We start from the raw sequence: 13515 nt of genomic DNA, 5'->3' as shown, positions 1-13515 counted from the left end.
TAAGACTTCACATATCAATATACACTCCTGGAAATTGAAATAAGAACACCGTGAATTCATTGTTCCAGGAAGGGGAAACTTTATTGACACATTCCTGGGGTCAGATACATCACATGATCACACTGACAGAACCACAGGCACATAGTCACAGGCAACAGAGAATGCACAATGTCGGCACTAGAACAGTGTATATCCACCTTTCGCAGCAATGCAGGCTGCTATTCTCCCATGGAGACGATCGTAGAGATGCTGGATGTAGTCCTGTGGAACGGCTTGCCATGCCATTTCCACCTGGCGCCTCAGTTGGACCAGCATTCGTGCTGGCCGTGCAGACCGCGTGAGACGACGCTTCATCCAGTCCCAAACGTGCTCAATGGGGGACAGATCCGGAGATCTTGCTGGCCAGGGTAGTTGACTTACACCTTCTAGAGCACGTTGGGTGGCACGGGATACATGCGGACGTGCATTGTCCTGTTGGAACAGCAAGTTCCCTTGCCGGTCTAGGAATGGTAGAACGATGGGTTCGATGACGGTTTGGATGTACTGTGCACTATTCAGTGTCCCCTCGACGATCACCAGTGGTGTACGGCCAGTGTAGGAGATCGCTCCCCATGCCATGATGCCGGGTGTTGGCCCTGTGTGCCTCGGTCGTATGCAGTCCTGATTGTGGCGCTCACCTGCACGGCGCCAAACACGCATACGACCATCATTGGCACCAAGGCAGAAGCGACTCTCATCGCTGAAGACGACACGTTTCCATTCGTCCCTCCATTCACGCCTGTCGCGACACCACTGGAGGTGGGCTGCACGATGTTGGGGCGTGAGCGGAAGACGGCCTAACGGTGTGCGGGACCGTAGCCCAGCTTCATGGAGACGGTTGCGAATGGTCCTCGCCGATACCCCAGGAGCAACAGTGTCCCTAATTTGCTGGGAAGTGGCGGTGCGGTCCCCTACGGCACTGCGTAGGATCCTACGGTCTTGGCGTGCATCCGTGCGTCGCTGCGGTCCGGTCCCAGGTCGACGGGCACGTGCACCTTCCGCCGACCACTGGCGACAACATCGATGTACTGTGGAGACCTCACGCCCCATGTGTTGAGCAATTCGGCGGTACGTCCACCCGGCCTCCCGCATGCCCACTATACGCCCTCGCTCAAAGTCCGTCAACTGCACATACGGTTCACGTCCACGCTGTCGCGGCATGCTACCAGTGTTAAAGACTGTGATGGAGCTCCGTATGCCACGGCAAACTGGCTGACACTGACGGCGGCGGTGCACAAATGGTGCGCAGCTAGCGCCATTCGACGGCCAACACCGCTGTTCCTGGTGTGTCCGCTGTGCCGTGCGTGTGATCATTGGTTGTACAGCCCTCTCGCAGTGTCCGGAGCAAGTATGGTGGGTCTGACACACCGGTGTCAATGTGTTCTTTTCTCCATTTCCAGGAGTGTATAATTGACATAAGGCAACAAGAACTGTACAAAAGAACGACTATCTGCACTAGTAACTAGATTAACCATCAACAAAATTTCTGGGAATATACTCCCTCTTATTTCTAATAGAACCTAGAATCAAGTGAGGCAGGGTAGGATGCTTGTGGATTCATAAGAACAACGATCAAATGTGGAACCAATCTCTGAGTTACATCTACAAAAATAGATTCGGCAGGTAACAATCTATCGCGCCACCATTATATTCATTGAAACTACTGCAGAGAAAGTATAGATGAAAATAACAATGAACAGGTACGAAAACCGGAAAAATTTGTAAAACTGATAAAATACATAAAATGTCTACACACGCGGGTATCCTTTATGAATCAAATAAAGACAGCAATCTATTACAGAAAGCTACAATACACCCCAGCACAATCTGATGAGCACGTGCATGGAAGAAATAATAATGAAAGAAAATTGCAAAAATACTTTAAATCAGAAATCAGAAAAGGAGACAGATTTAACTACTTGAATAAGTATTCAATGTATGAAGAAAAATTAGCTTAATTCAATACTGAATACGAATAGGTGTCTCAACGTAATGTCATGAATTGATGGAAGAATGCTGACGAGCAAGACACCCGTAAATTTAGCCAAAAAACCACATCTTGATCATATGCATTCCAGACAAGCACTGAAGTTGCGAACTCTTATGACAGACTACTAAAGCAAAAGATATCGATCCTATGACAGTATCACCTGAATACGTCGCTGAAAGAAAGATTCAATTACAATGTCCGCTAAAAATTGAGAAATTTAGATTTACAAGAGCGAGTTAGCACGTAAAGTAGGTAGGCGGTTAGGACTCAGTGGGCATCTAGAGGGGATGATTGGAACAACAAGCTCTATTGCATGACTAATATATTCACCGGCCTAGTGAATCCATCTACAGGCTGAACAGACATGGTGACCAAGAGGACAGGGAAGAAACGTCAGATCGGGTCCGCCTCTGCCGCGCGGAGTAGCCGTACAGTTAGAGGCGAAATGTCACGGATTGCGCGGCCGCTCCCGCCGGAGGTTGGAGTTGTCCCTCGGACGTGGGTCTGTGTGTTGCTCTTAGCGTAAGTTAGTTTAAGTAGTGCGTAAGTCCAGTGACCCATGACCCAGGCAGTTTGGTCCCTCAGAAATTCACACACGCTTAAACATCTTGGGGTCCGGCTGACAATAAAATCAGAACTCTTTGCTCCACCGCGCTCCCCACTTGGCACCTGGCCCTCACGTGACTCTCTCCAACCCCATGATTGGCTATCTGCTTCCACCGACGCTATTCTGAAAGCGTTACTTCGTCAGCGACGCCGAGTCATTTTGTTGCCTCATCAGCATTATTGACATTTAGAATGGAGGTTGCCTAGCAGCAACTGAACAGGCCATGGGATGCTATTGGCATCCGGTTGACATCTGGTGCCAGCTAGCCCTGAACCCTCCACAGCTTCCCAAAAAAGCCTACTTTACTTCAAATGATGAAAAAAAATTTGCCTTGTACCACCATCCAACATAGACTTGCTGTGGTAGCACTGTGAACGGCTGAAAGCAAGAGGAAACTACAGAGCTTATTTTTCTGGGGACACGCAGCTTTACTGTGTAGTGAAGCAATGAGGGCATCTTCTTGGGTAAAACATTCCAGAGGTAAAATAGATCCCCATTTGTATCTCCTTGTGTGGATTACTCAGGAGGATGTTGCCATCAGTAAACAAAACTGACATTCTACCGATTGGAGTATGGAGTATTAGATCCTTTAATCGTTTAGGTAGCCTGGAAAATGGATATAATGAGATGAGACGTAATGAGGATTAGTGAACGTCTGTGGCAGGATGAACAGTATTTTTGGTTAGATGAACGGGGGGTTGTATATACAAAATCAAATAAGGTAATGAAAGAGTAGGTCAAACAATGGAAAAGAAAATAGGAATGCGAGTAAGCTACTATGAGGATCATACCGAACGCGTTATCGTAGCCAAGATAGACATGAACACCCACCCAACTCTAGCTCCATAGATGATGAGGAGATTGAGAGGAGGTATCTGAAGCAAATGAGATTGTGGAGGGGAAAACTTAATTGTCACAGGTGGTTGAAACTCTGCAGTAGGAAGAGGAAGAAAAAGAAGAGTAGCTTGAGAATGTAAGCTGTGGGGAATGAATGAAAGAGGAAGCTACCTGATAGAATTTTGCACAGAGAATAATGTAATCATTGATAACGGTTTGAGAATCGTAAAAGAATATTGTGTACTTGGAAGAGACCTGAGACACCAGAAGGTTTCAGACTAATTTTGTAATGGTACGTCAGAGATTTCAGAACAAGATTGTAAATTGTAAAACATTTCCATTGGGAGATGTGGACTCTGACCATAACTTATTTGTTATGAAGATAAAGATTAAATCTGAAGAATCTGCAAAAGAACCAGAGACTGTAGACAGTTTGAAATAGTGCATTAGGTAAAGATTAGCTGGAACAGAGGAAAGGAATACAGTAGAAAAGGGTAGCTTTAAGAGATGAAATAGTGAAGACAACAGAGAAACAAATAGGTAAAAGGGCAAGGCCTAGTAGAAATCCCAAGATATCAATTGAGATGTTAAATTTAACCGATGAAAGGAGAAAAGTATAAAAATGTTGCAAATGAAGCAGGTGAAACGAAATGCAAACGTCTAAAAAGTGAAACTGACAAGAAGTGCAGAATGACTAAGAAGAACTAGCTAGAGAGCAAATGTAATTTTGTTGAAGAGTGTATAACTAAGGAAAAGATAGATACCTCCTAAAGAGAATTTGGAGAGAAGCAACAGTATGAACATCGAGAGCTCAGATGAAAAATCATTACTGAGCAACTAAGTGAATGCCGGAGGTGGAAGAAATGTGTAGAGGTGCGATACAATAAAAATCAGAAATGGAATAGTAAGTGGATGAAAACGGACTGGGAAAAGAATTCGGATGAATACTGAAAGGCATAACCCGAAACAAGGGCGCTCGAGAAGACGACATTCACATCTGCTGATATCTGTGGGAGTGACAACCATGATTGAGCAATTCCACCTGGAGTGCAAGATATATGAGACGGGCTAAATGCTCTCACACTTGAAGAAGAATGCAGTATTTCCGATTCCAAAGAAAACGGGGGTTGACAGTTGTGAACAGTACCGAACTATCAGTTTGATAAGTCACGGTTGCATAATGTGACACGAGTTATTTACATAACAATGGAAAAACTGATAGAAGCTGACTTTGGGGAAAATCAGTTTGGGTTCTGGAGAAGTACTGGAAAAGGCAAGGCAATACTAAGCCTACGGGTTATCTTAGAAGATAGGTTAAGGAAAGGCAAATCTAAGTTGATAGCATTTGTAGATTTGTAGATGGGACAATGTACTGGAAAACAGTCTTTATAACTTTCTAAAGGAAGCAGGAGTAAGAGAAAGGGAGCTAAGGTTACGTACATCTTGTACAGAAACCTGATGGCAGGTGTAAGAGTCGATGGGTATTAGAAGAAATTGAGGCAGAACTGTAGCCTCTGACAACCTCTTTCCGATTTTATTCAATCTTTACACTGGTTATCCTGTTGTGAATCAGTGGGGACGAATTTGGAACGGGAATTAAAAGTCACGGGAAGAAATAAAAGCTTTGCTGTTTATAGAACCGCTGTCTGTTTGAGGCAACAAAGGCTTCGAAGAGTAGATGAACAAAATGGAGAGTTTCTTGAAAGGAGGATTTAAGATGAACACCAACCAAATTCTAACGAGGGAAATGATATGTATTCGCATTAAACCACGTGATGTTGAGGGAATTATCTTAGGAAATGCCACATCAAAACAGTAGAAGAATTTTGCTATTTGGGTAATAAAATAAATTATTATGGACAAAGTTGGGAGGACATAAAATGAAGAATAACAATGTCAAAACAATCGTTTCTGAAGAACAGAAATTTGCTGACATCGAATATAAATTTCAGTGTTGTGAAGTCTTGTCTGAAGTCATTTGCCTGGAATGTAGCCTTGTACAGAAGTGAAACATGTCCGATAACCAGCTGAGACGGGAAGAGAACAGAAGCTTTTCAAGTATAGTGCTGCAGAAGAATGTTGAAAAGTAGATGGGCAGATCGCTTAACTAATGCAGTGGTAATGAACAGAACTGGGCAGAAAAGAAATATGTGGCACAATGACCAAAATAAGAGATCGGTTTATAGGACAGTTTCTGAGACGTCAAAAAATCGTTATTTGGTATTAAAGTGAAGTTCTGGAAGAGGGGAGTACGAATTGTAAAGACAGAGACATGAAGACAGTAAGCAGCTTCAAACGAATGTGGGTTGCAATAGTTATCGGGAGATGAAGAGGCTCGAACAGGGTAGAGTAGCGTGGAGAGCTGCATCAAATCAGTCTTCGGAATGAAGACCACTACAGCCACAACAGCAACGACAAGAACATCAGTGATATACACTGAAGCATCAAAGAAGCTAGTATAGCCATGCGCATTCAAATACAGAAATATTTCAACAGGCAGAATACGGCGTTGCTGTCGGCAACGCCTATATAAGTCAACAAGTGTCTGGTGCAGTTGTTATATCGTTTACTGCTGTTACAAAGGTAGGTTATCAAGATTTAAGTGAGAGTGAACATGGTATTATAGTCGGGGCACGAGCGATGGGACACGGCACCTTGCAGGTAGCGATGAAGTGGGGATTTTCTCGCACGACCGTTTCACGAGTGTACCGTGAACATTAGGAACCCTGTGAGACATCACATCTCCGACATCGCTACGGATGGAAAAAGGTCCTGCAAGAACGGGACAAACGACGACTGAATAGAATCGTTCAACGTGACATAAGTGCAACCCTTCCCTACATTGCTGCAGGTTTCAATGCTGGGCCATCAACAAGTGGCAGCGTGCGAACCATTCGATTTGGCCTTTCGGAACCGAAAGCCAACTCGTGTACCATTGATGACTGCATGACACAAAGCTTACGCCTCGCCTGGGCCCGTAAGCTCCGAAACTGGGTTGTTGATGAGTGGAAACATGTTGCCTGGTCTGAAGAGTCTCGTTTCAGGTTGTATCGATTGGATGTACATGTACGGGTATGGAGACAACCTCATGCATCCATGGACCCTCTATGTCAGCAAAGGGGTCTTCAAGATGGTGGGGTCTCTGTAATAGTGTGGGGCGTGTACAGTTGGAGTGACATGGACCCCTGATAATTTGAGATAGGACTTCGACAGGTGACACGTATTTATGCATTCTGTCTAATCTCATGCATCCATTAATGTCCATTGTGTGGTCCGGTGGACTTGGGCAATTCCAACAGGACAGTGCGACACCCACAAGTCCAGAATTGTTACAGAGTGGCTCCAAAAACATCCTTTTGAGTTGAAACACTTCCGCTGTCCACCAAGCCCCCCAGACATGAACATTATTTGGCATATCTGGGATGCTTTGCTACTTGCTATTTAGAAGGGATCTCTCCATCCTGTCGTACCATTCCGGATTTATGGACAGCCCTAAAGGATTCATTGAGTCAGTTCTATCCAGAGCTACTACAGACATTACTCCAGTCCATGCCACGTCGTGTTGAGGTACTTCAGCTTGCTCGCGGGGACTCTACACGATATTAGGCAAGTGTACCAGTTTCTTTGGATCTTCAGTGTAGAATTACTACTCCTTTAAAATGTTGGATTGCTGGGTGTGCCGGCCGGAGTGGCCGTGCGGTTCTAGGCGCTACAGTCTAGGCGCTACCTCTACGATCGCAGATTCGAATCCTGCCTCGGACGTGGATGTGTATGATGTCCTTAGATTAGTTTGGTTTAAGTAGTTCTAGGTTCTAGGGGACTGATGACCCGAGATGTTAAGCCCCATAGTGCTCAGAGCCATTTGAACCATTTGCTGGGTGTAGTGTAGTCGCTAGAGGGTAAGAAAAGTGTGGTATTACATACTGTCTCCATCCCGCAGACGGTCACGGCAGAACAGCGTGCGGCTGCCTGAACGGTGGGCGGTGCCGCGGCGGCGGCCGGCGGCCGTGCAAGTGCCCGCCGGGATACACGGGCCGGCGCTGCGAGCAGCCCGTCTGCCGGCCGGCGTGCCTGCACGGAGGACTCTGCCACAGCCCAGGCTTCTGCCGCTGTCCCAGGGGTTTCCGTGGCGACCGCTGCCAGCACGGTGAGTCCGTCTGCTGCTGCCGGGGACCGGGCCACGCACCAAGCCGTGGCACCCAGCTGCGTTCAGGGGACCACTGAGGACACCTGTTACACCACACTCTCACATTACCATCTTTGAACATCACAAGTTAATCACCACCACCACCTGCCACTGCAGCGTAAAAGTCATCTCTGTACTTTTCCATTCATCATTTGCTACAGCGATGTGCATCTACACTGCTCCTGTAAGATTTAGATGTCATTTGCGCACATTTCAGCAGTTCATCAGTCTAGTTTCGCTCATCTTCATAGTTATAGCAGTTCAAGACCAGCCCCCGGACATCAGTTTCCTGAGGCAGTACAATAAACTTCTCAAAAATTCTTGAAGAAATCGACAGTGAAGACACCTGAGCGCCATTAAGCATATTATTATAACAGAGTGATTCATATTGCTCTGTAGACAGGTTCATCGTTCTCCTGCAAGTTCCGTTTTCCTTTTGTTTCTTCTAGGCAGTAGAGATTGATATTTTGACAAGATTATTGTTTGGTTACTTGAACAGGTTATTCAATATCATTATTATTATTATTAATGAGGAAGTATTGAATAAGATTGGGGAGAAGAGAAGTTTGTGGCACAACTTGACTAGAAAAAGGGATCGGTTGGTAGGACATGTTCTGAGGCATCAAGGGATCACCAGTTTAGTATTGGAGGGCAGCGTGGAATGTGAAAATCGTAGAGGGAGACCAAGGGATGAATACACTAAGCAGATTCAGAAGGATGTAGGTTGCAGTAGGTATTGGAAGATGAAGAAGCTTGCACAGGATTGAGTAGCGTGGAGAGCTGCATCAAACCAGTCTCAGGACTGAAGACCACAACAACAACATTATTATTATTAATACTTTAACTTTCGGTTTTTATTATTATCGTTCTTTACCAAGAACAGGACTGTCGTCAGTATATGTAACTTCGACAGTGCAGGCGAGACTTTTAGAAATTCCTGCTAGGAAAAGTTGACCATACGCCACAAGCACGAGCTATATAGTACTAAAAAGAAAAGATGAACCGACAAGTGCGAGGAGGATTTCGTGCAAACATAAGTATGTATATAGATGGGTTTTGATGAGTCAGTTTCCGAATATCAAAATCTGTGACATAAATGGCCGTATCTTTAGACTGTGTTGTCTTAGAAGCCCAAATTATTTAACCAGCAACGGACAGAAGACTTTAGTATTTCACGTTAACTTCCAGTTGATACATCTACCTCTACGTGCTCCTGAGAGAAAGATGTCTCAAAACATGGACAGAAGGCGAACAACAAAGTGATCCTGCGTAAGTACTTCACGACGTCATCTGGAGAGCAATCATGAATTCTGTGTAAAGAAGACTTCAGAAATGAAGTTCTCGTTGCCTTGATCGGATGCAGGTACACTAGATTACTTGTTACGACTGGTCTAAGCTGCCATCTTCAGGTCGTCAGGGTAAAGGTTCTGAAATAATGCTGCGCGATAAACTGCACGTCCGTTTTTGAACTTCGCACCTGAAGCTTTCTTTGCATTGAGACTATAAAAGTTCCGTTTTTACTGACTGAGGTACAAAATCCTAAACGCGAAGACGAGCTTCTTGTGTAATGTTTTGGTCTTATAATCGAGGGATTGCCGGCTCGTGTCTCGCTGGACACATTGTTTTTTAACTTTTATTTACATTCTGTTTCCGGATAATTAATATAAATGAAACGTTAATACATAAACGCAAGAAATAAAACGTGAAATATGACTCGTTATTCGCTCCTAAACGTTACAAACACGTACAAATATGTTATTGTTATATATAATAGTCTTATTTAACATATTTTGCCTTTACTACCAAATTTAAATTTATTTGAATATCCGCATTTCCATGCAATTAATAATTATAAATAGAAAGTGGTATTTTAATAAAAAGCTTACTAGACAATATTTGCTGGTCAACATTTCCATTTGATAATAAACATAGAATGCAAATAAAACTTTAAAAAAATAGCTTCTCGCGAAAATCGAACCAGCCATCTCTCAATTCCAACACCTTTACATGGTTTCAGTCTGAACTCACTCTCTAACCATTTCAAGAACCTGGTTCCATTTCTATCGCGACGATATTTAAAGCTGTAAATTTTTCTTTGCAGCTTAGTAGGTGACATCCACAAATATTTAACAGCCCTCCGCAGTAACGAATCCACCTACTAGGGTTGCAATTGCGACAAGACAGAGCTTGAGGTCTGAAATAGAAATTTAACTTCTATTACTGTCATGCCTTAAGGACATATGTATGCCACTGGCTGCACTGCAAGAGTAGCCTGCAACCAACCCTATGCTATGTACCATTTGTCGGCCAACACCTGAGGCATATACAAATGTAGCTTCGTTTTGTTTGCCATTATGAAGACAGTGTGTGAACTATCTACCATCCATTACTCTGGTTAAATGCCCAACATATCTCCATTTCTTTTTAATGACAACGATAATTATACTCTGTGGTATGACGAATGGGCCGGCGGATGGTAGGATTCACTTGTCCACTGCTGGAGCCTAAGGGGAGCATTTATCTTCGTGTTGTTACGGCAGCCTGGCGCTCCTCAACCAAATCTGTAGCCGTGTGACTTAACTGTAGACACTCCATCACCCTCTATGCCTCTGTGCAGGTGACATGACGTCCATTAGCTAAATATTTGTGGCCGTAATGTGCGGCGTTTTACGCGTTTGCAAACATTGTCTCTGTGATTTCGAAGATGTACTGCTGACACTGCGGATCATGGAAACCCAGGTATCCGGTATACTATTACAATGCGTCATACTACGTTCAAAGACAGTTAAATTTCAATGTGCTGCCATTTTTACCACATATTTGACAGTAACAGATTGTTCAAATAACCTGTCTGCAATAACGCCAGTCGTGCATCTATCCACAACATTCAGGATTTATTAATCCACGTCAACAGGTGGGAGAATCCTTTCCGTGCCTTTTACCACTCGAATAGGCCGTCGATACTGTCCTGGATTCCATTATTTATCTTTCTGTCTCCGTTAGTAATTCTCAACATCCATGACTCCGTTGCTAGCTGAGCAACCGTCAGTATACTGTCACTGACTGTAAACTTCCTGTTCTAAATACGTTTGAAGCTTTCTTCGGGAAACTATTTAGTTTGCGAAATGCATTCAGGAATACTTTTAGTACTTCGCTACATATCTTCTCTGTTGTTTACAATTAGCTTACGTGCGAAAGCTCATCTATTTGTTCTGTGACTTCAATATCAATATTCGTCTGTACCTGCACCGTTTTCTTTCTAGCTTGCTTTCAAACTTGCTCTGTTCAGAAGTTTGAAGTAATGCAGTGAAAACTCAACACATTATGACCAGCAGCTTAATTGTATGTACAACTTCGGGATACAATACAGAACCGATGCTGGAACATGGATTCGGTAAGACCTTGCTGAATTTCGGAGGTATGCTGCACCAGAAGTCTACTCACAGGTCAGTGATTTGTCGCCACAAAGCTGATGACTGATAGCATAGCAATGTGTTCCATTGGGTTTACGAGAATTTGATAACCAAGACATCAACTGAGTTCACTCTCATGCTCCTCAATTCACTGTAGCACGAATCTGGCTTCGTGACACAGGCAGTTTTCCTTTTTGAAGATGCCGTCGTTCCTGGGGAAGATATCAAACATGAAAGGGTGGAGGTGGACAGCAAAAATGTTCAGATAGTCCACAGCTGCCACGGTACCTTAGATTACTGCCACAGACCCTATGGAAGCTCAGATGTACGTCCCCACACCGGCTTGTGAAGCCGTGCTTTGTTCGAGCAGCCGTTCTCCTCGATGTGAGCGCATTGGAACACGACCATCAACCTACTGTGACACAAAACATAATTGATCCAGAGAGGTGAAAAGTTTCCTTTGATCCACCGTCGTGTCTCGATGATCCCGTGCCCAGTGCAGTTCAAATGGCTCTGAGCACAATGGTACTTAACATATATGGTCATCAGTCCCCTAGAACTTAGAACTACTTAAACCTAACTAACCTAAGGACATCACACACATCCATGCCCGAGGCAGGATTCGAACCTGCGACCGTAGCGTATCTCCCTGCGACCGTAGCGTATCTCGAACGTCTTTAGGCACCTCAGGTATAGTTATATCATTAGCAACTACCTATTTTTTCCATTATGTTTTGAAAAACTCTGACATTTAAAGAAATTGATTGTAAAATTTCTTGTTACCATCTGCCATTTTAACCGATGATATGTAATGCCTCTGACTACACTTCGGACCTCGCATGCAGTTCTTGATAATACACGAATAATTTTTTGGTTGGTTGAGTTGAATTGTGGGAAGGGGACCAAACAGCGAGTTCGTCGGTCCCACCGGATTAAGGAAGGACGGGGGAGGAAATTGGGCGTTCCCTTTCAAAGAACCATCCCAACATTTGCCTGAAGCGGTTAAGGGAAATCAGGGCAAACCTAAATCAGGATGGCCGAACAAGGGTTTGAAGCGTCGTCCTCCTGAATGCGAGTCCAGTGTGCTAAACACTGCACCACCTCGATTGGTGAATAATTAAAGATAATAACGTTGACAATTGAGTGTGAAATTTAGCCTCGCGTCTTACAATTCGAAATTGTAAGCGGTGTGGTGTCTACAAAATGTCACTGCATTAACGCCAGTCGCGTTCTAGCAACGTTAACACTGGCTGTTGTCGGATCATGACGAAAAAGTTACTGTATCAAACGAAGCTCGAAACAATCGCTACATTGTGATAATCTGGGTAGCTTTATAAGCAGAGTAGAGTGAGTGTTCTGTCCGCCGACGTTAATCGTCCTTACCTAGAGCGGCCCCTTATGGTTGACACTGTGAATGTTTTAATTAGCACAGTTACTTCGTACTATAGACGCTGCGATAGCGTGTCTCTAAATTGCTTCAAGAAATCCACCAGATGACATTTCGTATTTCGACCGACTTCTCACATCTGTTTTATATCCAACAAGATTTCTTCGTTTTACAACCGAATCAGAGTGGTTGGTAAGGCGCCTCCTGCATGCAGCATTTGCTTAAATTTTCCTGAAATTATTCCACAGCTCCTTTTTTAATTTCACCGAAAATTTATAGATTTTTCTCATCATTTGATTTACCAATGTCTTCTTCTAATTCATTTTCTATGTTCTGTTCCACTATGTGTCATTCGGAACATGAACCGACTAAATGCCGGCCGAGGTGGCCGAGCGGGTCTAGGCGCTACAGTGTGGAACAGCGCGACCGCCACGGTCGTAGGTTCGAATCCTGCCTCGGGCATGGATGTGTGTGATGTCCTTAGGTTAGTTAGGTTTAAGTAGTTCTAAGTTCTAGGGGACTGATGGCCTCAGATGTTAAGTCCCATAGTGCTCAGAGCCATTTGAACCACTTGAACCGACTAACTTCAAGTTAGCGGTGTCGTCGTTAATTCGACCAGCGAAATATTCTGTTAGTTCTACCATTATTTTTTCTAGTCCGAAAAAATTTCGTTTATATTTTTAAAAAAAATCAGTGAGGGCAGTTCTTGTACACTTCGATCACATAATGCACCCACCGGATGGTTCTCCCACCTTCTTCCTTTACACCCTTTCATCTATGTTGCTAAAATTGTTTTAATATCTTCAACGAGTTTTCGAAATTGTTGGTGATTGCTTCAAAGCTGCCGGGAAACATTGTACTGAAACCAAAGAACATTCTAGTGAATTACTTTCTTTATTCATCAAAGTTTTCGAGTGTGGTAGTTATTAGCTGAAACCTCCTAGCCGTACTCACTTTGGCATGTCCAGAACTCAATCTTTCTTGCGTACGGCCCTCTTACATCAATTTTTCCAGACTTATCACTGCGGTAACATTCAATGTTACATTTTGTCAATT

General features: G+C 43.9%; 1 protein-coding gene across 1 annotated transcript in view; it reads left to right on the top strand.

Annotated features, from left to right (window-relative positions):
• Positions 1-7697, top strand: part of LOC126481816 (papilin-like) — a 156120-nt gene extending 148423 nt beyond the window's left edge. Inside the window, exon 8 of the mRNA XM_050105773.1 lies at positions 7414-7697. Coding sequence (XP_049961730.1) covers positions 7414-7697 — 284 coding nt within the window. The remainder of the gene's footprint in view (positions 1-7413) is intronic.
• Positions 7698-13515: the final 5818 nt, after the last annotated feature.

The sequence above is a fragment of the Schistocerca serialis genome, chromosome 5 (genome assembly GCF_023864345.2).
Source record: "Schistocerca serialis cubense isolate TAMUIC-IGC-003099 chromosome 5, iqSchSeri2.2, whole genome shotgun sequence".
Classification (NCBI taxonomy): Eukaryota; Metazoa; Arthropoda; class Insecta; order Orthoptera; family Acrididae; genus Schistocerca; species Schistocerca serialis.
The sequence above is the reverse complement of the archived record's forward strand: the minus strand, read 5'-3'. Positions and strand labels throughout refer to the sequence as shown.